Source organism: Alosa pseudoharengus, unplaced genomic scaffold (assembly GCF_046254945.1).
Source record: "Alosa pseudoharengus isolate Yale_2024_CS ecotype anadromous, Long Island Sound unplaced genomic scaffold, YU_APseudo_1.1 YU_APseudo_1.1_scf_9, whole genome shotgun sequence".
Taxonomy (NCBI): Eukaryota; Metazoa; Chordata; class Actinopteri; order Clupeiformes; family Clupeidae; genus Alosa; species Alosa pseudoharengus.
The window spans coordinates 27,364,597-27,389,364 of NW_027468881.1; the positions used below are offsets into that span (position 1 = coordinate 27,364,597).

Consider the following 24,768-nt stretch of genomic DNA (forward strand, 5'->3'; position numbering starts at 1 on the left):
AAAATGTGAAAATAAAGATCTGAATTTTCATATGCACTGCCTTGACAGGGAATATGATATCTGCCCAAGACATTTAGGGTAACTATTGCGAAGCTTTACAGCAGAATGGTGAAGATTGAAAAATGGGCAAAATAGACACGAAGATGCTACCAGTCCTCACCCTAATTCTGAGAGCAAGCAGCTTCAGAATCATCTCCACGGTGAAGAGACCTGTGAAGACCATGTTGAGGATGTCCATGATGTGACTGAAGGCCTTGGACTGCTCATAGTGCTGAGAAATAGACAGACCAAAATAAAAAGAGAAAGAAAGAAGAATGAAGAGAAAGAGAGAGAGAGATGCCAGGACAGACAAACAATAAAGACAAAAACAAAATCTTAGACAGGCTCTACTGCAGTAGTACTGCACAGTAGATCTATTTTACTTTTTGTAAAGGCCCTGAAAAATGCCTCTACTGTACATAAGCCTCTTTCTAAAACTGTTTTTGAACTGCTTTATTAGAACAGCTGTGAAAAGCCTGCTACAGCCTTTATAATGGGACAGGACTTCGGTAAAGTGCATTCATCTGCTGTGAAATTTCATGGTAACACAGATGTATGGATTGACAGTTATTGTCTTTTGCCCTCTTGATGACATCTCAGACTGTGTCCAGTGTGTTACCTGTACGGCCAGAGTGACCGTGTTGAGGAGGATCAGGACAAACATGATGTACTCAAAGGGTGTGGAGTTGATGATGGACCAGAACTTGTACTGTACGGGATTCTTTGGGATGTAAAGCTTCAGTGGCTGAGCTTTCAGTGCGAACTCAACACACTGCCTCTGTGTGTAGGAAGAAAGAAAGCGAAAGAGAGAGACAGAGAGATGGAGAGAGAGAGAGGGAGAAAGAGACAGAGAGAAACAAAGAAAGGGAGGACAAAAGAAAGTGATGTGTGAAAAAAGATGAATTTAAACAGAATTGACAACAGAATGAAAACAACTGGACCATTATGAAGATCTTCTGCATGTATTGTAATTCATTGTGTCTGAACTTCTTCTAAACATTTAATCCATAGTCCTGTCTGGCTGTCCTTCAAAAAGATGGAACGCTTGTCTGATGTGCTTGACAATGTCAGTTTGATGCACACACGTCTAACCTGATTTTTGTCCAGCTCACAGTTCTTGTACTCCTGTTCTCCCTGCTCACGGAATGTGATGATGACGAAACCTACGAAGATGTTCATCATGAAGAAGGCGATGATGATGATGTAGATGATGAAGAAGATGGAGATCTCCACGCGATAGTTGTAGACGGGGCCGTGGTTTTCCGAGTTGGCGTCAATCGCTTTGTAGAGAAGCCTGAACAAATAGGTGTTGTGAAGAGAATGAGTGAGTGGAAGAAAGGAATAATAAGATATACAGAGAGCGTGAGAGAGGTATGGAATGAGTGGAAGAATCAGACATGAAAAAATGGGAACAGAATGAGAGGGGGAAACAGACAGCAAAAGAGACAGAGAGAGAAACGAGTGAGAGAACATTTATAGCCCAAGGTAAAGCATATGGTGTAGAGCTGTCGCTCCATTAAATCCATATACAGTAACACTGCCCCTCTTAGAAAATCAGGAGATGATGACATGTTCAGGGGCCCAGTATGCACTTACGGAGGTTCTCTACGATTAATCTTACGAACGTTTGTTTGGTTTTTCCATGTGTTTCCCAAACATACTCGTAGTGTGTGAATGCACATGCACTGCTCTTAAGATGCTTTTAATGGGAGCTGTCCATGTTAACAGTTCTGAAATATCCTCTAATTTGGTGAAGTCAGGTGACTTCACGTCACCGTTGCTGTTTGAACTTCGGACCTAAATGTTAATTGACTTAAATACGATAATAGAAAAACTTTCTAGACCTACTCCAGATTCCTCGTTAATCTACGAGTGAACATCTACAATGTTCTTAAGCAACGATGGTTTTGGGAAACAGTCTGAAAATCTGAAGACGTTCATAAGTGGGACTTAACGAGTCGGAAAACTGGGCCCAGTTGGGTTTGCAAATTCAATGTGTGTGTGTGTGTGTGTGTGTGTGTGTGTGTGTGTGTGTGTGTGTGTGTGTGTGTAAACATGTATATGTGCCAAGCCGTGCATATGCATGTGTGTGTGTGTGTGTGTTACTCACGCTGGCCAGCCCTCAAAAGTGGACACAGTGAAGAGGGCCATCATGCCCATAAGCACGTTGTCAAAGTTGAAGTCGCTGTTCAGCCATATTCTCTCCCTCACCATTGGGTGATTCACATCGCCGTCCTTATACACCACAAATGTCCCTCTATTCACACACACATACACATTTTAAGCATTTTCTATTTGGAAGATAGATAGATAGATAGATAGATAGATAGATAGATAGATAATTACAGATATATCATATAGAGATAATGCATCCAACTGAATGTAGAATACATCTGGCATACAGTATGCATTGGCCTTACTTGCACTGGTCCGGTGTGTGCTTGGCTTCATCTGTGCAACGATAAAACTTTCCCTACACAAAGAGTGCTTAATGTTAAAAAAAATTCAGGACTTGGTCCCTTCACAGTTACATTTCAATATAAAGATGCAAAATACAATTGTCTTTGAAATCTGTGTTGTGGTACCTTGAAAAGCTGCACACCGATGCAGGCGAACATGAACTGCAGGAGTGTGGTGACGATCATGATATTTCCGATGGTTCTGATGGCCACAAACACACACTGAACCACATGCTGTGAACAGACATACAGATGAACCGTGGTGAGATAGGGTGGAGGACTGACTTAAAGAATGTGTACGAATACAGAGGACCTTCACGTGCACACAACATACACACACACACACACATATATATATATACACAACACACACACGCACGCACGCACGCACGCACGCACGCACGCACGCACGCACGCACGCACACACACACACACACACACACACACACACACACACACACACACACACACACATCCATGCACCTTAAGTCCTTTGGCTCTATTGATAGCTCGGAGAGGCCTCAGCACTCGAAGCACTCTGAGAATCTTGACCACAGAGATGGTGCTTGAACTGAGAGAGAGAGAGAGAGAGAGGAGATCCATCATCACTGCTCTTTAATCTTTCATCTAGAATCCAATTGACCCAGCTGCTACTTGTGTGTTTGTGTAACATTATGTGTGTTTGTGTGTCTGTGAGTTAGTGTATGCATGTGTGTCTTTGGTGTGTGTTGGTATATGAGCATTCACAGGGGATATGAATATAAATGTACTCTCTCACAAGATCAATTGAGCACATGTATGTTGATTAAAGCCCCAATTAACTCTTGGTAATCATGCTGAGAGCATTCACCTCTAAGTGTGTGTGTGTGTGTGTTCATGTATAAGAGCATTCTCTGGTGAAAGAGCCAACATGAGTGTTTATGAGACCCATGATAGCATGGGTTTAGAGCGCTAAATCTGAATATAGGAAAATAATAAATAAAAGTTAAAAAACAAATCTGTAAATACTTTTTCCTTCCATGGCTTTGGAGATGGCAGGTTCCTACCTGACTGACAACAGTAGTAATGTCAGGACTAATCTGATTTCAGAAGATTGTAATTATGTTTACTGCTAAAGCCATTTATTTATCCTTCTCTTTAATCCTCTCTGGAATATGAAATGTAGTTTACTGGATGTGCTGTAGTCACTGTGGGCTTGATGGGTGCAGGTATTCAGGTATGAAATTAGTAATGGATGAAGTCAAATCAGAGCTGACATATCCATGCAGAAAAAGAAAATCAAAATGGAAGAAAACATTTATTTTCTTGTATTTAAAGCCCAGTTAGTGTGGAGTGGATGCACTTGCTCTGTTTGTCCTCTAGAGGCTACTCAAAACACTTAACTCATATGAACGCCCTCAAGCTCTCTGCTATGCCTTGCACTTACTGATGTTTTTTTAAAATTATTTTAATGTGGGCTCATGAATGCATGTGAGTCCACTGGGATCTCTCTGGTGCCCTCCAGCATCATGACAAAGGCTCAAAGGCAAAAACTCAATGACACGGATGGCACGGATGTTAAAAAATAAACACCCAATCGGAATCGCTGGCTTCGTTTGCGTCAGTAGCTTCCTGCAGTCCAGCTGTGTCTTGTCTGGAGCCTTCTGAGGCTAAAACTCAAGGAACACAGGTGGCTGCGCTGCAGGTTGTGAGGATGTGCTTTTGTATGTTAATTTAGCAGTTATTTTTCTCCATGACCTCTAATAGTCAATAGTAAGTTGAAATTATGCATGTTTGTGAATTTTTGATTGAAACTTACATTAACACCTACAAAGCTGAATCAATAACTATTTAATTATCATGAAGCACTATATAGTGACCATAGTCTATACTATAGTTAGCTGAACAACAAGATTTTACAAGATAACAGGCCATTGTGAATCAGACCATCAGTGAAATACAGCTAGGGCAGATGAATCCCCTATCCAACAGGGACAAACAACTAAGAAAAGTCACATGATAGCTGTGCACATGGTCAGAGCATCCAGCTATCGTGACCGATACTGCGGCTTGTGGAAACTGGGGCAAACAGTGTTGTCCAAAAACTCAGGTGAGTGGAAACAGCTCACGGACAGGAAAAGCCCACGTTTGAAATTTGGCCAAACTGCCTGATACCAGACAAATGAACTTGAAACATGAAAACATGATACCAATAACATGAAACTGTGAGGATAGGTTACCGAGGACCGCATTATAGACCCTTTCAAGAGAGTTCCATTATCAGCATCATAGTTGGCCCCACAAGGCTTCCGTTTTAACATTCCATAATGTTATCTTAATGCAGAGGAAGTAGATTGGGAACCAAATAGAACGTTCAAGCATTGTTTTTGTTTTTTATTGTTGAAAGGGTCTATACCCTAGTAGCTTAGTTTGGAGGCTGTGGCTTTGGTCATTTTGTAACAAAAACTTCACTTACTGTAGGAAGAAGGACACAAGTGAGACGCTGACGACCAGCAGGTCCAGCAGATTGGAGACGTTTCGACAGAAGGAACCCTTGTGGAGGAACGCCCCATGAACAGTCATCTACAACACAGGAGTTGGTGAGAGCCTTATTTGCACAATTACAAAGAGGGGTGGACAGTAACTACTGTAAGTACATTTACTTGATTACTGTAGTTAGCATGATTTTCGAGTATTTGTATTTTACTTGAGTATTAATATTTTTGGAAACTTGTGACTTTTACTCCATTACATTTGAAAATCAAATATTGTACTTTTGACTCCAGTACATTTCAAATATGAACATGAAGTACTCATCACTTTTAAGCACATCTGAAGTGATTCTTTAAATGCAATAATGCAACAGACCATATTGAAATAAGCAATAAGCCACTCGAGTCCGTAGGTTACACTGATTTTAGAACAGCTAAGGGGCGTCGTTAGGCATGACGCGCTAGCGGAGTAAAACCCCCATTAGCTGTTCTAAAATCAGTGTAACCTACGGACTCAAGTGGCTCTTTGATTTTCTAAAACTGTTTCTACATATATCTGGCAAGATTTCATAAAATAAAGGTACAGCAACGAGAAATGTAATGATGTATTTATAGATAATCATTCTTCTGCCAAGAAATATATTTCCTCTATCAGAATGGTTGCTAAGCAACTTCGAGACGCAGCTACTCTAACTTTTGTATCGAGTTGTGGTAGCGCAGTAATATAGATCGAACGGAATTCAGCCAATCATAATCAAGGACCGGAACTATCCGTTTTAGATTCATTTTTTCAATAGTTCAATTTGAACTTGGCTGTGGTAATGATAGTGACAGCAGATTATTCATCAGAATATCTTCCATGATCATGGTGAATGTGGAATGAAATTAGACAATCACCTGACATTCACCACATAGCTAGATCTTAACATCATTAAATGGTAAATAAACTACTCATAATTGATTTATCCTGTTTTGTATTCGGCAGTGAAAATGTTTTAGATTTTTGAACAGAGAATGAATAACAATTTAAAGTGAATTACTGCATCCTTTGAACAGTTGCAAAGTTAGTAGGCAAAATGTTGATGCTGGATGCAAGGAACTAAAGGTTTGTTTAAGTCCTTGTGACCAACCAAAGGATGTAGCCTCATCATATGTAGCATGAAGGATGTACATCAAGATTATTATACATAAATCCAAAAGCTAAATATTATTTATAGGTGTCCACATTGAGGCATTGTTCTTCCATATATAGCAGTAAACTACGGCTTCCATAGCAGGTAGATTTGATACCTTGATACTATCTAATTGAGTATCATAAGAAATGATGGTGATGAAACGTACCTTGAGGAGAATCTCCACGGTGAATATAGACGTGAAGGCATAGTCAGCGTAGCCCAGGAGCTGTGAGAGACACAGGTAGCACACACACACACACACACACACACACACACTAAGAGAGTGAGTGAGACAGGGAGGAGTTAACTGGTGGCATCCCCTGCCTGCCCTGACACAGGCACTGACTCTGCCGCCCCCCACCCCCACCCCCACTCCCCTGATTGCACCCTGGGACTCGGCCTCCTCCCCAGCTGCCTCAAATTGGCACGTCCAGCCGCAGCAAGACTGCAATCAGGGCAGCTGCTGCTTTGGGTGGGCTGTCGGGCACTGCTGCGCTATGGGCCCTTTGGGTCAGGCACTTGGGTCAACCATTAGACTAAATACAGACCACAACCAGAGCCAGGGGTCCTGCAAAGGATTTTGTGTCACTCACTGATGACAGAGGAATTGATGCTGCTCTGTGTCTCACAATCACAGTCACAAGCACACATACAGAGAGCATTCTGACCAAGTTAAAAATAGACACACTTGGAACCTTCTGGAGATTTTGAGTGAGTGCATCTTAATTTGACTTCACTGTGATGTTTGACAGCATCACAATCTACCAGCATCTCCTCACCCCACACACACACACACAACCACACACAGACACAGACACACAGACACACACACACACACACACACACACACACACACACACACACACACACACACAAACACACACACACAGGAGCAAGACTGACTGTTTCAATCATTTGGGATTTTTGTTTAATTTTCTTTTCTCACTCCCTCTGCTGCACAGACTGCCTCCACTTTGGGTTGACAGTTCTGTTTTCGTGTGTGTGTGTGTGGGGGGGGGGGGGGGAAGAAATTTAGGCTCACATTGTTTCTGAAGGAGTGGGCCCGAATGGGGTCCTCTGCAGCCAGGGAGATACTGCTCAGGATGATGAAGACCAGGATGAGATTGCAGAAGATATGATGATGGATCAGCGTGTGGCAGCCTACTCGGATCCTGTGGGAGAGAAAAAAGAGAAAGAGGAAAGAAGAGAGAGGAGAGAGGAGAGAGGAGAGAGAGAGAGAGAGAGAGAGAGAGAAATGTTATTGGATTTCAGGTGCATTCTTTAATTATCTGTTGAGAGGATGGGGGAGAACTCATGGGGTCAAGTGGTACAGGGATCAACACATCCCATTACACTTGAACTCACAGCTACACAGATTTACACAACCAAACAGCTGACCGAAACACAAGTACTCTGAGCACACACAGCAGGCTGGGCCCGAGCTGTGCCCAGTCGAGCCGGGCCGGCCTCCAGAGCCACTGCCCCCAACCCCCCCCCACCCCACCCCCGAGCAGAACCAGACTCACGGGTTTGTGTTGCTGAGGCAGAAGAAGGCACTGCCCTCAGGGATGGGCATGACCTTCTCTTTTGGTGGGGCAAAGTCAGCCACTTTTAGCTGATCTTCTGCCCCCTCTGCAGCAGCCGCACGAGAAGAGACAGAAAATAACAACAAAAACAAAAACAACAACAACAACAGAATCAGACATGATGGCTACTGGGAAACAGGGCACATGGCACAAAACACTGAAACTGAGAAATAGCAAAGACAACATGGGTTTTAGAAATGCAATAGTAGGCATCGAGTGAACATTTATACGTTCAACAAATATGAATTAAATGTGTTATTAAAATGAGAAAATATAATGAAGATAATAGTAATACTAAATTGTTGCTGATGTTGTAAGAAAAAGTTTTCCGAAGCTTCTGATTTTTTGGGTGAATTTTTATTCTACCTTGCAATCTGAACTATTGTTATGTTTCCTATAGAGAAAAATCACTGAACCATCTGTGAACGCTTACCTTCTACTTCCCTTTCCTCTTCCTGTTCATATTCATCCTCCACATCAACCTGTGTACACAAATGTCCATGTTTTCATTGTTGTCATTTCCAACCATTAAAATCAATGATCTATATCTGTTCCCAGCCATTTTCATGGACAGCGTTTCAAAACCCTTCCTGGCTTTCACAACCTACAGCTACACAAATTTGCTGAACTGTTGAAGGAATTTGCTGAATTTCTTGACTTTCCAGGCCTGGAAAATGGAATTTTGCAATGACCTTGGGAACCCAGTCTATATGACCCATACCTAAGAACGCCTCCTCCTCCTCCTTTCCTTACCTTCACTTCATCATTCCCCTCTCCCTCCGCTTCTGCTCCCTCCTCTCCCTCTTTCTTCACTCTGTGGAGATACAAGATGCAAGGCTTTAAAGAAGACATGGTGGAAGGAACAAAAACAAGACGCGAAATTTTAAAGAGGACATGGCAGCCGGGCCAGAAATAAGATGCAGTGCTTTAAAGAAGACATGGCAGGAAGGGGGGAGACAGCTGGGAGAGCTGTTGTGGAGCTCAAGTTTTCTCTCTACAGTCTGAAGTGGCTGTTGACTCAACTGCTCACAGAAAAGTGCTTCCCTAAATAGGAGTAAGTGAACAATTATCTGTTTTTTCCCACTTCAGCCCTAGCCTCCTCATCACAACATCGTCACAGGTGCTCTAGTGAAGGGCTTTCTGGAGCTGTGAAACACTGAGAATAACATTTTTTCATACAAAAAAAAAGGTTCTAGTATATAGAACCTAGGTGTATGAGTGTGTGAGTGAATGGGTGAATGTGAGGAATTACTCTGTAAAGTGTTTGAGCAGAAGGGCGGAGGTGCGGAGGAGTAAAGAAGCGCTATTCTAAAAGCAGTCCATTTCCCATTCAGCTTTTGTCTTGCTACATGCTACATGCTACTCACTCTGGCTTCTTCTCCTCCTCTCCTCCAGCCAAGTTGTCCACAGCGATAGCCAAGAAGACGTTTAGGAGGATGTCTGAATCACAGGTTAAGGTCAGCATAAAGACATTTTATAGGGGTCTGGGTTTGACAAAATAGTCTACCAATTAATAGTCTACCAATAGTCTACCAATTAATTATTCGTATAAACTAGTGGGCTTCCAGAGGGGTAGTCTTTGGTGAAAGGATACAGTTACCACAAATGAAGAGAATAACAAAGTACAAGCAGACAATCATTCCAGGGAAGTGTGGTCCTCCATAGGCCATAATGCCATCATACATCACCATGTTCCAGTCTTCACCTGTCAAGATCTGCAAATGGAAACAGCATTAGGCAGATTAACTTTCAGCATTCTGAGACTGCTTGTACGCTCTGGAAATCTTGAGTCAACACTCTAGACAAAAGAAAACCCCAAACGACCAAAACCCAAACTTTATGTCTAAAGTTTCAAATAATTGAATGTTACCTGGAAACAGGTGAGGAGGGCCTGGGGGAAGGCGTCGAAGGTGCTGCGCTTGGTCTGCGTCTCGTCGAAGTTGAACTTGCCGCCAAAGAGCTGCATGCCCAGCAGGGCGAAGATGATGAGGAAGAGGAAGAGCAGCAGCAGCAGGGAGGCGATGGACTTCATGGAGTTCAGCAGAGACGCCACCAGGTTGGACAGGGCTGCCCAGTGCCTGCACAGGTAAGGGTCACATTCCACAGGTGGGGAAAAGACAGTAATTTAGACACGGAAATGAATCAGGGAACCCAACAAAGGTCATACCAGTAACAAAGTATAATAAACCAATATAGCACTACTGCTAGATAGCACACTGCTACCAATTGCATGAACATGAGTGCCATATTGCTTTTATACAATAGCTCCACTATCAACTTATTGCGTTTAAAGACACCAAATTGTGCTTTCTATTCTCTGTGTTTATTTTGTCCGTTCATTCTCCACCCACAATATTTCCGATCTTAGCCTTGGCATCCTCGCAACGCACCACTTCACTCGTGGGCCAAATGAGAGAGGCTAAATGTACTTTTATTCTCATTTTTACTCACAATTCAATGCAAAAAGCGGATTACTAGCTGTAAAGTGCCTGAGTGGGGGGGTCCTGATTACATAGAATGCCTCTGATTACATAGAAATCTCAAATAAAAACGGGACTTTAATATGAGTTCCCTCATCTGATGACAAATCCCATCTTAAATAAGTTTCAATATTAAGAGAAACTCTTCCCTGCCCCTGACTAAACCAGAAACAACTTGAGGGAAGCATGAATGTATATGGGCCAAGATGTATATTTTTTTGAAATTCAAATAGAATCAAACCACACCAACCAAACCATGCACCGAACTACCAAACTCCTAAAAGATGAACCCTTTTCTTCTCCTCCTCTGTGAGTGGCAGAGCAGGCTGGCGTACCTGGTCAGAGCAGTGAGGCTGGCGTACCTGGTCAGAGCAGTGAGGCTGGCGTACCTGGTCAGAGCAGTGAGGCTGGCGTACCTGGTCAGAGCAGTGAGGCTGGCGTACCTGGTGACTTTGAAGATGCGCAGCAGCCGGACGCAGCGCAGCACGGAAATGCCCAGCGGCGGCATGATCCCCAGCTCCACCAGCACCGTCTCCAGGATGCCGCCGCACACCACGAAGCAGTCGAATCGGTTGAAAAACGCCACAAAGTAGTGCTGCAGGCCCAGGCTGTACATCTTCAGCAGCATCTCCACCGTGAAGAGGGACAGTAGCACCTTGTTGGCGATGTCTGATAGCGGGAGAGACAGGGTGGAGGGGGGTTTAGGGGGAGATGCAGCTCAGATCGAGGATTAAGGCCAAAGTCATGGCCATGGCAAAATCATTTGATGAATGACCTTTGCAACCAGGAAGCAAAAGAGGTGGTAATATCATTGCATAGCTTGAATAATATGAAGATTTTCTGTACATTGTATTTTATATTGTTATATTCTATATTGTTATTGCTATAATTCTATTATAGGTAATGTGTGTATTATCTATATTGTATAGTCTTTATGTTGCTTTGTTTATTGTCCGATTTATTGTGGTGCTAGAGTAACTCTGTTGACTGGTGTGGTGCGTACTAACTCAGCCAAACAAATCTGATTCTGAATGAATGGCAGCAAATAAGAGTTGCCTGAAAAAGCAGGGGGGGGGGGTGTATTTACTGCATGTTAAGAATTCATTCAGCACGGCGAAAACTGACCCAGTTTGCACACACAAAACATACAACAAAGTACAGACTGTGTTAGGACATAGTGTATTTTTAGTTGAGGTTGATATTGGTTGAATATCAGCGTTGACTAAATGACCTGCTATGTGAAATAAATGCCGGTGCTGTGTTGTGCTATTGGGAACCTGCTCACCCTGGACCTCTGTGAGCCAGTCTGGCTGGTCGTAGTGCTCCGAGGCACTCAGAGCCGTGTTCAGGAACACCAGCAGGAGAACCAGCCAGTAGAAGGTGACCGACTTCACCGCTGTCCGGCAGTTTCTCCGGGTCACCCGGTTCCAGCGCCGCAGCACTCGACTGAGTGAGGAAACCACAAACACACACACACACACCAATGCATACAGACACACACACACACACACACACACACACACACACACACACACACACACACACACACACCAATGCACACAGACACACACACACATAATCACACACACACACACACACACACACACACACACACACACACACACACACACACACACACACACACACACACACACATACACACACACACACACACACACAGACACCAATGCATAGAGACACACACAGACACCAATGCATAGAGACACACACACACATAATCACACACACACACACTCACACACACACACACACACACAAAACTTAAATATGGTTGTAGACCACGCACAGAGTGACTAACACATGGAGTCATGCTGGCTGGGGTGAGGTCACATGTGAGGCAGCCTTTGATTCAATTTAGCTGCAATATGACAGCCGACGTGCAACCTTATTTGGTCCCATTAGCGTTACATGTTGCCCTTAAGCTCCATACAGCTCTAGCCACACTACCCCGCACCCCACCCTCTCGAACCCCACTGCCCTCTTGGGGGTTGTAGTTTGTGTGCACTTACCAGCATGGGATTTTCATCAGTTTCGCGCTGAGATACAGAAACAGACACACAGGCGAGACAAAAAGCACAGAATGCAGAATGTGAAATCGCTGGAGCAGAACTGCAGACAATAACAACAATAACAACAATAACAACAACACCTACAACAGTAAGAGCTGTATGAGCTGCACTGTACAAATGGCAAAAATCGGTTTAACGCAGACAACAGAATCAGACAACAAAATGGCTAGTGTCAGAGGCAGTTAAGGGTTGAAGTGATTTTGGTGTGCGTGTGTGTGTGTGTGTGTGTGTTACCAGCAGAGAGTGCAGCAATCAATGTTCTCCTCATCAATGTTCTCCGTAGTCTCTGAGCCTGCTTCACTGGCCGGAAGACTCGCTAGGAGAGGTGTGGGAGGAAAAAGAGGGAAAGAAAGAAAGAGATGGGGACACAGAGGGGTGTGGGTGTGGGTGTGTGTGCGTGTGGGGGGGGGGGGGGTTGGAGGTGAGAGGAAAACACAAAAAAAGAAAAAAAAAAATTGGCCAGATGAAACAGAATGTCAAACACATACTGACACAGATTTCTTCTGTGGAGGGAAGAGAGAGAAAGAAAAAAAAACAGCCAATCTATTTGAAACAGGGTCAAGCATCTATCGAGAGCAGAAATTGAGAGTAAGGCCCAGATTAGATGGGCTACTACAAATGAGAGCGCGCATGTCATCGTCAGCTGGGCCCACTGCTATATTTGGAGCGGGGGGGGGGGTGGGGGGGCAAAGCCCCCTGCCACAGCTGGAGTCAGGGGTGGGGTGGGGGGGTGGTGGTGGTGATGGTGGTGTTGACTGGGAGCTACCGTGGGTTTCGTTGGAGTGGCTGAACCATCCGAATTTGCTGCCCCTCTTCTTGTCGGAGAGGTCGCGCAGGGACGGGCCTGTGGAGGAGAAGGAGAGGGGCCGTGAGAAACGTGACAGCGCCGACCGCCATCCGGCCGCGGGGGGCCCACACACACTCACACACACTCACATCCCACTTAGCGCCTGCCTGTGGTTTCAGTGCAGTGTGTGTGTGTGTTTCTGTGTGTTTATTTGCTTGTTAGTTTTGGTGTGTGTGTGAAGGCTATGTGTGCATGTTAGTATAAGAGGGGGATGAGGATACAATATTTGTGCCTGTGTGTTTGTGTGTTTTTGTGTGTTCTTGTGTGTGTCTGCATGTGTGTGTTTGTGTGTGCATGTGTGTGTTCGCGCATGTGTGTCTATCTGTTTCTGAATGCTTGCGCGCACATATATTTGGGAGCATGGATGTGTGAATGCATGGATTCATGCTACTGATTATGATGAATATGTATGCAAATCATATCAGTTTGTGTGTGTGTGTGTGTGTGTGTGTGTGTGTGTGTGTGTGTGTGTGTGTGTGTGTGTGTGACTGTGTGTGTGTGTGTGTGTGTGTGTGTGTGTGTGTCTGTCTGTGTGTGTGTGTGTGATTAGTGTCTGCCAGACCTGTGTATGCTGCTGTTCGAATGCGAGTGTGTGGGTGAATGCTGTGGATAAATGTGTGAGCATGTGTGTGTGTTCGGGGCAAAAGGGAGAAAAGTGCTGTCTCACGCTTGTTCCCATCCTCGTCCTCCTCGTCAATGTCCTCGGCCTGCGTGATCCAGTCCATGTAGCCGCACAGGTCCTCCTCCATCTGCTGCTTCTCCCGCAGCTTCTGGAAGTCCCCACGCGCCTTGGCCTTCTCTCGCTCCTTGGAGAATTCTCTGTGTGACACACACACACACACACACACACACACACACACACACACACACCCATCACGCACGGTTACACAGCCAGTCAGGCGCACATGCTCACCCAGGCACACATACACACACACACACACACACACACACACACACACACATGCATAAGTATATCCACGAGCACACACATTCTGATGCACACCCAGACACACTAGTCACACACACACTGTCCATCTCTGTCTCATAATCTCTTTCACATGTACACACACACACATACACAGACACACACACTCAGACAAACCCACAAACCCTATGGTTACACACTAATAATAAAACACAAACACAAAACAATAACTCCACATATCACACTGTACAGTCTCTGTCTTAGTCACCCTCTACTCCCCTCATGCACACAGACATGCACACACACACACAGTGTTCACACACATCCACAGTTCCAGTCACAACTTTACGTAACTTTCATTTGAGTCTAACAGTTAAGAGTCTAACAGTTAAGAAGATGTAAAGTATGTAAACAGCTGATTTTTTTATCCTTCCTGCTGACAGCATACTGTACATTAACAAAAATTGTGTTGGCTACTGAGGTGAGGCTTTACTGTAAAGTGCCTTGAATGCTTTGATAAATCGTTATATAAATGCTTTTGCTGTTGTTAATACCAACAGTAATATGGTTTGTTGTATATACTGCAAACTGATAGACAGAAACTCACCCGCTCAACACACCCAACACAAGGTTAAGCACGAAGAAGGACCCGAAGATGACGAGACTCACAAAGTAGACCCAAGGCAATTCAAACCCTATGGCGTCATTCATCTACTCGAAGCATGTGTGCAAAGGCACATTTGTGTGGGTGTGCATGTGGTTGTTTGTTGGAGTGTGTGTGTGTGTGTGTGTGTGTGTGTGTGAGTGTGTGTGTGTGTGTGAGAGAGAGAAATACAGAAAGAGACAGAGAAAATACAGAAATAGAGAAAAGGGGAAAAGGGGGAAAACAGAAACACAGACACATGTTAGGAATCGCTCTGGGAGGTAAACGTTCAAGCGAGCACAAGGAAATGTGAAAACACACTGATTCATTATTTCATTCTTTCTTTTTTTTGGTTGCATCTTTGTCAGAGGGGCACCACAACACGAGATCTCTTCATGCATCCAGCGCAGTGCAGCGCGTGCTTCATTAGCCGTACCCAGTAGAGCACGTCGGTCCATCCCTCCATGGTGATGCACTGGAACACCGTCAGCATGGCGAAGAAGAAGTTGTCAAAGTTGGTGATGCCGTTGTTGGGGCCCTCCCACCTGCCCCGGCACTCGGAGCCGTTCACCATACAGTGTCGCCCGTGACCGGCAAACGCACACGGCAACGGGTCATCGTCCGCATAGTCCTCTGAGAGAAGACAAGAACAAGAGCAGTCAAGAGTCAGTAAGTGAAAAGATGTGGGGAGCAACTTTATGCTGCAGCACATATACTGTTCAGAAGTTTGGGTTCACTTAGACATTTCCATTCCACTCCATTATAGACAGAATACCAGCTGAGATCAATTGCCTTGTTTTTTTTAATCAGCAGTTTTCAAATTACATTATGTGCTAACATAATTGTAAATGGGTTCTTCAATGTTTTCTCAGTTAGCGGTTAAAAATGATATCAGATTAGTAAACAGAATGTGCCTTTGGAACATTGGATGAATGGCTGCTGATAATGGGCAATGTAGATATTGCATTAAAGATCAGCTATTTCTTTCTACAAGAGTCATTAACAACATTAATGATGAAAGCAAGGACATTTCTAAGTGACTCCAAACTTTTGAACGTATGTGCATTAGCTGAGGGTGATTAAATTAGAGGATGAAAGGGAGATGAAGAGAAAGAAAAAAGTGAACGAGTGAAACCTGTGCCGATGAAGAAGCAGGTCTTATGCATGCGCCCGATGAAGAGCTCGAGGCCGATGATGGCGTAGATGATGATGACGAACAGGACCAGCAGGGAGATGTGCAGCAGGGGCACCATGGCCTTCATGATGGAGTTCAACACAATCTGCAGACCTGCACACAACAACAGCAGTCAGTCTGGTGCTACACCCACAATGCTAAGAATTACATACATTTTTAGGTACTAATATTGAAAGAGATTAGAAAAATATAGTCCTCCAGCCTCTACATCATATTAAGACAACTTAGCAGCCCATCCAAAATATGTATCCATAAATTCCATAAATCATAAATTCAGATTAAATCATGCTTCATCTAAATATAAAAGTAAACTCTGAAATAATACATACCATCATTTTATGTACCATAAATGGTTCATTAACAACAGCAGATTCACTTTTATTTGAGTTTAAACCCGAGGTGTGTGAAGAGGAATTTCTTCCCATTTTCCAAAAACTATGACTTGGTGCTTTGTGCCGCTCAGATGACCTCAGAGGCGGTGTGTGTGTGTGTGTGTGTGTGTGTGTGTGTGTGTGTATGTGTGTGTGTGCGTGTGTGTGTGTGGGTGTGTGTGTATGTGTGTGTGGGTGTGTGTCTATTTTTTCTTTCCCCTGACTCCACACACTTGTTGTGACAGCCCAATGCCTCTTGCGTTTCCATTAAGCGTAACATGAAGTGGCCCGAGGCACTGCAAAGATGAGTCAGGTCTGAAATGCCTCCAAAGGAGCTCATTTATGATTCAGGCTTAGTCACGCTGCCCGAACTCTACCTCCCTTGGAAAAGAAAGGGAAGACAGGCCATGCCATCGTGAGCCACCACCCTTCCCAGTGATTGATACGCCACACTAGTGCACACCACCTCAAGGTTGTAACATTTATTAAGGCTCTTCAAAGTGTGTTTAGCCGCGTAATCATGGAAGCACTCGGTTTTGTTCGGTTTGAGGCGGCGTGCTGTATGCTGTTGCCAGTTAAATAAAAACCCTTCAGGCCGGAGGGGTCCTTTATGAGCAAAAGAAAAAATAATGAAATAAAAAAAACTATAAACTACTGCCAGCATGGCCAAGTGAGGCTAATCGAAGTTGAATTTGCATATTAGCTACTACGTGAGCCACTATTCTACGACATGCTACTTTGTTTACTACTAGCAACCTTACCTCTCCTGCAACAGCGTTTAGGTCGCTTATACTTTAAATAGGACAAATAATTACAGCGATTAAAAATGAAAAATCAAGTGAATGCACACATAAAATGCGCTTTAAAAATCTTTACTCACAAATATACAGTATAGAGAAGTATAGAGAAATATATTTAGACACAACCCCCCCGAGTGCACACACACACACACTCATACACACACACACACACACACACACACACACACACACACACACACACACACACACTGCGGAGGACACTCACTGGGTACTCCTGATACCAGTCTCAGTGGCCGGAGCACTCTGAAGGCACGCAAGGCTTTGACGTCCAGCCCGCCTGGTTTGCCTGGCGTGTGAGAGGTGGTGGCGGCGGCCTCTCCTCCAGACTTATGGGTCACGGTCTCCAGAACCACACTGAACAGCCTGCAGTGGTCAACACACACACACAAAGAACAGGCCATCATGGACTGGCCTCAGAACAAGTGCAACATCCCTCCTCCATAAGGGACACGTTTCTCAACTACTCTGTACACAAGGATTTATTTTTGTGAAAACTGTTGCTTTATTAAAGCTTTATATTTATATGTATATTTATACTAAACAGTGTCATCTACTACACTGACTAGTATCATGTCAAGCTTGATCTGCAGAGTGTCTTGATTTAAACCAAATCATATGCTGCTGCATTACATTGCTAACTGATGCCCTGTATTGCACAGTATACTGTACTTGTGATGGAGATGAGGTATTGTTGAATTACAAATCTGAAGCATTGCTTCTTCATGACGTACATACACATACTGTGTTAGATTAATGCACATACACAGGCTGGTGACCCCACCACACACACACACACACACACACACACACACACACACACACACACATACACTGAAAAAAGATGCAGAGCCAGAGAAATCCTTGTGTGTAAAATTGAGAGTAGAGCCAAGTCTGTCTAGGACAGATTAAGAGACAAACAGGGACAGGACACAGAGAGGCATAAAGAGAGAGTGTGAGAGAGAGAGATACAGAGAGAGAGAGAGTGTGAGAGAGAGAGATACAGAGAGAGAGAGAGAGTGAGAGAGGGGGGGGTTGCATTATAAAGACTGTCAGCCAGATCGGTCCAGATAATCCAAGAGAAAGAGTGCAAAGGGGAGAGTCAGGGTGAGGGAGGGGAGGAGTGAGAGAGAAAGAGAGAGAGAGAGAGAGAGCGAGAGACAGAGAGGATGCCATAGTGGGGGAGAGGGAGGAGAAGATGGGGAGAGAAGAATGCAAACGGAGAAAAGAGGGCACCGTGATGACAGAGGACAAACTGGAATCAGGCTAAGAGCTCTTAAAACAGATGAATAAGTCAACAAATAAATAACAAACACCATGGAAACACAATGAAAATTCACACCCAACGGGACACCTCTAGCGACGAAGCAGAGAGACAGAGAGAGAGAGAGAGAGAGAGAGAGAGACAGACAGACAGACAGAGAGGGAGAGAGAGGAAGGAAGTGATACCACATTACAGACCAAGTGAACGCTTCCTGGCCATAGAGACTGGAAGACACAGGCAGACCTGGCTTCTTAGGGAGGCCATGTTGTGCTTGCAATGCAGTGAGGGAGTAGTAGAGAATGAAAGACACTTCCTCACACAATCTACATGTTCAACAATCTGGCCAAATTATGCCTCAATTTGGATTATTAAACAAATGAAGACATGCTCCCATACTTGTACTTGGAGAGTACAGAAGTTATCTAAATCTAGCTGCACAATACCTGTGTTGTGACATACTTTATTTTCCATGAATACTGTAATTATTATCCATGATAGCACATTAATTAGTATATACTGTAGAAATAGTTATTATCACTATATATTATCGTTATAGCAATCATTTTAAGTATACATTTTATTTTTTCTTCTCTCTACAAACACATATTGTATCTGTTTGTTATTTTGTTACAGTATATGTTTGCTTTGGCAACACTGCTTCACTGAGTAATGCCAATAAAGCTCCAATAAAACTGAATTGAGAGAAAGAGAGAGAGAGAGAGAGAGAGAGAGAGAGAACATATCCATCATAAAATGAAAACACACACTCCAACAGGGGGAGATCAGGCCACCATGGCTGAATGCAAACGTACCCCACAATGACAATGACAAAGTCCAACAAGTTCCAGCCATTGCGGATGTATGAGCTCGGGTGCATGACTAGGCCATATGCAAGAATCTTCAGGAAGGTTTCAATGGTGAAAATGATGAGAAACACATACTCCACTTGTTCCTGTACAGAGACAATAAGCAAAATAGTATTCAAATTAACCATGCCTCGATCAAAATAATGCAGAATATATACAGTGTATTAACATTTCCATTGATATTTATTGTTTGTTTATATTTATTGATAGAATGGTGGCTCTATTTGTCTAAGTGTTGTCTTTAAGTCTGAAATCAACTATGTCAACGGTAACATTTAATTTGACATTTGTTCTGACAATGTTCCTAGATATAAAACTCTTAATTTATTCATGTGACACTATTCATTCATCTATCTAGGCATCCATTTATACATCCATACACCCACCCATCCAGATGTTTCATGCCTTGGGGTCATTACATAGCTGGTGACGTGATTTTGCACCGTATAATTCCCATTTCTGAATGCCGGCCATATGAATGGCAGCATGAACTCAACAAGAACATGAACTCAAAATGGCCACAGCTATCGCTCCACTGATATCACTCTCTCTCTCTCTCTCTCTCATACACACACACACACACACACACACACACACACACACACACACAGATACACACACATGTGTGTTTTACATGTTTTTTTAAGTGCACATAGTATTGCAAAGTGCTCCCAGTGTAACAAGCACGCTGGCATGACTCGTGTGCTATTTGGCAGCGGAGAGTTGAGTGTGGACATGGCCGAGATGGGGTGGGCCAGACTTTAAAATGGGTAAGGGGGAATTTGTGAGCATTTCAAAGGATTACCAATCTGTCATCATCCCATGCCCACAGTCCTGTCTGGGCAGATTGGCACACAAGCCAAGCCAAGCCAAGCCAATGCAAGGCAAGTGAAGCTCTGTGTACACGCGTGCATATGAACATACACAAATATGCTCACAAACACAAACATACTTACACACACACACACACACACACACACACACACACACACACACACACACACACACACACACACACACACACACATAAACACACTGTGGGCATATGCAAACACACACTGATGCATTCATGCACATGTACACACATGCACATGAGGACATAATACTCATAAACAATCACACACACACACACATGCGCGTACACATGCACACTCACACACACACATGCGTGTACACATGCACATTCACACACACACACACAAACACACACACACACACACACACACACACACACACACACACACACACACGAGAACACACCGAGGTAAACAGAGCAATGCAAACACAGCTCTGAGGAGACCATCTGTATGGCACGGAGGCGCTGAGGCTCATGGGATGCGGGGTAATAATCATGGAACCATACTGATGCAATGTGTTCTGATGGACTGCGAGAGGGCACAAGCCCGCACTGGCGCCCCGAGCCGGCAGACTCTCTCCTCCACCGAGCGGCGCCGTGAGAGGGAGGGGAACATATGTACGCGCGGTTCCGCTGACGAGACACATGTGGACGCGGCCCAGCTCTCGTGTCATGCTGCATTTGCTGCGTCGAAACCCACGGATGCAGTGGCCATGCCATTTCGCAATGAGAGACATAATGTAATGCTATCTTATTTCACTGGACACAGCGGGTATCAGGGAAAGGATGCACAACACAGTGATCAGGACAGATTATTCAGAATGGCATAGTACAGTATGGAATGAGAGAGGATCTATTGGCACAGAAAAAAACATACCCCCCCCACCCGCTCTCTACTCTCCCCACCTCTCTCTCTCTCACACACACACACACACACACATGCACACACACACACACACACACACACACACACACACACACACATGTGCGCACGCACGCAGACACACACATACACAAACACACACACACACAGACGTGCAGAGCCACACAGAGGTGGAAGGAGAGAGATACTGAGTGGGAAAAGAGGTGGAGAGAGAGAGTGAGGTGGAGAGAGACAGAGTGAAAGGGGGGAGGGCTGTGGAAGAGGGGGAGGGTGGGGGGAGAATAAGCTGCTTAACAGGACCTAAAGCATTTAGAGCAGTCAAACGAACAGGCAGTTACAATCTCTCTCCCTCTCTCTCTCTCTCTCCCTCTCTCTCATCCCCCCTCTCTCTCCATCACTCACTCTTTCCCTCTCTTTTTCTCCTTTCTGGGCTTTCTGATTACCTGCAGCCCTGTCACTCCTCGCACCGCCTCCAGGTCAGTCTGGCAGGCAGGGAGATTGCTGGCTTTAGCCTCCATGCCCTCTCCGCGAAACCATGACAACTGTTAAACCCACCGCTCAAACAGGAAACACAAAACAGAAAGAGATGCATCTAGTATAACAACAACAACAACAAAAATGAGGCCAAGCAGCTGAAAAGCCGGGAGAGCATTGTTATGTCACGATGTCGCCTGATAAAAATCATGAACTGAATGAATGTCATCTTCACTGGAGAGAGGGACTTCTGGCAAAAGTTTTTGCATCTGAAGTACTGTTTTGGGGAGGAGAAATATATGGCAAGAAACATTACTCTCGACTGGTTGCTTTAGAATTGCAACCAAGGGCAGTACGTAAAGCAGATGCAGCATAATGGGATGGGTCGCTGTCCGTGGTGCTGATCTCAGAGAATTGTGACCAATTGTGTCCTATAGGTAATTCTGTTGAAAAAGTAAATGGCAGGACATGAGGGATGTCTGCTGCAATCACTTCTGTTCATACACTGGCTCTTATCCCTATACACCACCCATCACCTTTTCATCACTTCAGGTGTACCATTCCTGCACCCATTTCATCATAACTCAATTGAATAATTCAACTGAAATGTATGTATATAGCAACAAAACAACTGAAATTCTCTGAAGCCTTTTCATTAAGCCCAGAGAGCTTAGGTCTGAAGATTATACACTAGACCCTTACAAACTAGTAAGATGCCAATCACTTATAGAGTGTAAATAATATGGCTGGCAGATACATGTGAGTAACATTAAACTTAAATGCCCCTCATTCTCCACAGGAATCTCAATCCATTCAGCTGGGTGAATGCACCAGTGTTTTTGCAGAGCTAGCGTGATCCATGTTATGGGCAGCCTTCGCTAACAATAATTAGCAATGACCACTGGTACGCTCAAGTTTAGCCCAGGGGAAAACATACATTTAATTTGGCTGATGCAGAGTTGCTAATCCTGGGATGATCTTTGACTGCCTGGAGGACACAGAGGCTGTGGCCAAAACCCCAATCGCCGCAGGAGGAGAGCAAGAGAGAGCAATCGAGCGAGAGAGAGAAAGAGAGGGAGAGAGAGAGAGAGATGAGAGATAACACACACAGGGTTAAAAAAGCAATGATGGAGGAAGGTGCTGCAGCTAGGGAAGGGAAGAGAAAAATGCTGCCACATAGGAAATGATGGATGGAATGACTCAAAGCTTTTTATTGGATCAAATGTGATGCACTCAGTGTGATTATAATCGGCCATGACTAAAGGTAGCGGAGTCTGCTGGTGAACCATACCAAACTGTAAAAAAGGTGGTGCATAGTGGCCGCGTCCATCTGCAACACAAGCGTGAACATGCCGTTTTGTTTACATTGCTGCTGTTTTCCCCCTTCATAATGTAGGACATGGACACAGGGTTCCACGGGCAGGACAATACATAGATCCACCCTGCCTCATAATGTGCTGTTTAATTCCCACCGTCACGTGATATGACTTAGACAAAACCACACAGTCCACAGCCCTTAAGCTCCTCCCTTTGCGTGTGTGTGTGAGCGAGTATGGTGGGGGAAATTATGGAAACAGATGCAACTTCGCAACAATCCTCGGGTGAATATATACCTTCCACACTGGGGCTAAAGCAAACATTAAGATATCCTCACATAAACCCCAGACAAGCTGGCTTTGAATGCCGGCTTACAATGCAATTGCGCTCTTGAAGGGAACAGTGCTACGGTGTCTGCATCTATGAATTTCTGTCAAACTGGTCAGATTTGGCCAATGGTATTTACTGAATACAACCATTTTAGTTAATGAGAGATGAAGGCTTTCACTCAAGATAACAGTAAGAATATATACTATAGTTGAATATGACTCTTATACTTAGTTCTTAGTCCTAAAATTTTTAACAAAATGTCCTTGTTGGATGAGTTGGAACAGTTGCTCATTGCAAATAAAACGAAGCTAACTATGTTAGCATGGATGACATTGTCAAGAGACATTTTGTTTCATATCAACAGCAATCTGCATTTCATGAGAGCAAATTAGACATTGGCACTTGGCGTCACTGAAATATTAATCAGTGGCAGAGCACTGCACTAAAATTGAGTGTTGCCCAAAGCATTTTTTTAATCACACACTGTTAAACAAATGCTTTTTCAATTAGAATGGCAGGCCTCACAGTCGAGTATACATCCAGATGGAGACATCAGAATGTGTGCACTGTACCGTAACACCGACGGGGACTCGCATGATGTGGAGTAAGACTGCCGTGGCAATCAAACATATCTGTCAGAAGGGGAAGGACGACAGCCATTGTGGACCAGGATTTACCATTTCAACTTGGCAGGGTTCCAACATTTCAATCGCGCATGATACTTGACAGTATGAATGATGGGGACAACGCAAGAGAATTGTGAAGCAGTGTACACCAGCATGGGTGTGATAACTGACGTGAGAAAGTCCCATACCGTAGGGAGCATGACAGAGTGACAATGACACGTTGCATGTTTGCAACGAGACGTTATCACATTTCTCTAACCCCAAATTTATTATCTATGAAATTCTGAAATTATGATGAGCATGGATTAGAATTGGAATGATACATCAGCAGTGATAAATTCCAATACACACGGCAGCCTTTTAATCATCTTTGTTAATTGTCTATATGTTACTACATTTACTACCCAATTCCCATGCCATTTACAGCACTACAAACATCCATCCATGTTACTATTGTCAGTGTCCATAGCCACAAGCTGAGAACAGGCACTTGTCAACATGCAAAATGTATCTCTCAAAAATAGATTGCAGATCGTATCTTTATCTGAACTGCGAACTGTTTTCTTTTTTTCCATTTAAAATGTTTATCCCCAAGTTCACCTCATGTCAATTCCCACACCAAGCGCAGATTCAAACGATGGCATCGTGCCTGACGCACTCTGAGATCATCAGTGCTACGTGAGTGACACAGGCTTGCAGGCCCATAAGTGTAACACTGACATCTTTTCCAGTGAGCGCTGGCAGTGGCAGCACACCCAAAGCACATAAGAGGACACGCTCAGTCGGCTCAGGATGGACTTTCTTGTCTGGATGTCTCACTAAACACACAAAAAATAAACTAGTACTATTCATGAACACTTACTTGAAAACCAGTAAGGACTGTCCAACAGAACTGATCAAGAGGCTACAAGGACTCTTTCAATCTTACTTGAAGCACAATTCTTGTAACTGGACAGGGAGAGTTTGGAAATAGTCAAGTCAGGTAAATGACTTCAGTTAAATCACAAGCCCTGATGAAAGGTAGCGTAGGTGATAAAAAGAGCTGTCTTGACA

At 44.0% G+C, this 24,768-nt stretch overlaps 1 protein-coding gene across 1 annotated transcript in view; it reads right to left on the minus strand.

The window, feature by feature from the left end:
• cacna1fb (calcium channel, voltage-dependent, L type, alpha 1F subunit) overlaps nucleotides 1–24,768 on the minus strand; it is a 45,720-nt gene that overhangs the window by 15,345 nt on the left and 5,607 nt on the right. The window contains exons 4-30 of the mRNA XM_076277163.1: nucleotides 19,176–19,315; nucleotides 17,308–17,465; nucleotides 15,851–16,003; nucleotides 15,152–15,348; nucleotides 14,680–14,783; nucleotides 13,815–13,966; nucleotides 13,067–13,144; nucleotides 12,535–12,616; nucleotides 12,241–12,267; nucleotides 11,496–11,656; nucleotides 10,654–10,879; nucleotides 9,601–9,808; nucleotides 9,325–9,445; nucleotides 9,098–9,170; nucleotides 8,484–8,544; nucleotides 8,158–8,212; nucleotides 7,671–7,764; nucleotides 7,187–7,316; nucleotides 6,311–6,370; nucleotides 4,954–5,060; nucleotides 2,982–3,069; nucleotides 2,625–2,732; nucleotides 2,460–2,512; nucleotides 2,150–2,296; nucleotides 1,132–1,333; nucleotides 659–817; nucleotides 161–271 (exon numbers count right to left, since the gene is read on the minus strand). Coding sequence (XP_076133278.1) covers nucleotides 161–271; nucleotides 659–817; nucleotides 1,132–1,333; nucleotides 2,150–2,296; nucleotides 2,460–2,512; nucleotides 2,625–2,732; nucleotides 2,982–3,069; nucleotides 4,954–5,060; nucleotides 6,311–6,370; nucleotides 7,187–7,316; nucleotides 7,671–7,764; nucleotides 8,158–8,212; nucleotides 8,484–8,544; nucleotides 9,098–9,170; nucleotides 9,325–9,445; nucleotides 9,601–9,808; nucleotides 10,654–10,879; nucleotides 11,496–11,656; nucleotides 12,241–12,267; nucleotides 12,535–12,616; nucleotides 13,067–13,144; nucleotides 13,815–13,966; nucleotides 14,680–14,783; nucleotides 15,152–15,348; nucleotides 15,851–16,003; nucleotides 17,308–17,465; nucleotides 19,176–19,315 — 3,255 coding nt within the window. The remainder of the gene's footprint in view (nucleotides 1–160; nucleotides 272–658; nucleotides 818–1,131; nucleotides 1,334–2,149; nucleotides 2,297–2,459; nucleotides 2,513–2,624; nucleotides 2,733–2,981; nucleotides 3,070–4,953; nucleotides 5,061–6,310; nucleotides 6,371–7,186; nucleotides 7,317–7,670; nucleotides 7,765–8,157; nucleotides 8,213–8,483; nucleotides 8,545–9,097; nucleotides 9,171–9,324; nucleotides 9,446–9,600; nucleotides 9,809–10,653; nucleotides 10,880–11,495; nucleotides 11,657–12,240; nucleotides 12,268–12,534; nucleotides 12,617–13,066; nucleotides 13,145–13,814; nucleotides 13,967–14,679; nucleotides 14,784–15,151; nucleotides 15,349–15,850; nucleotides 16,004–17,307; nucleotides 17,466–19,175; nucleotides 19,316–24,768) is intronic.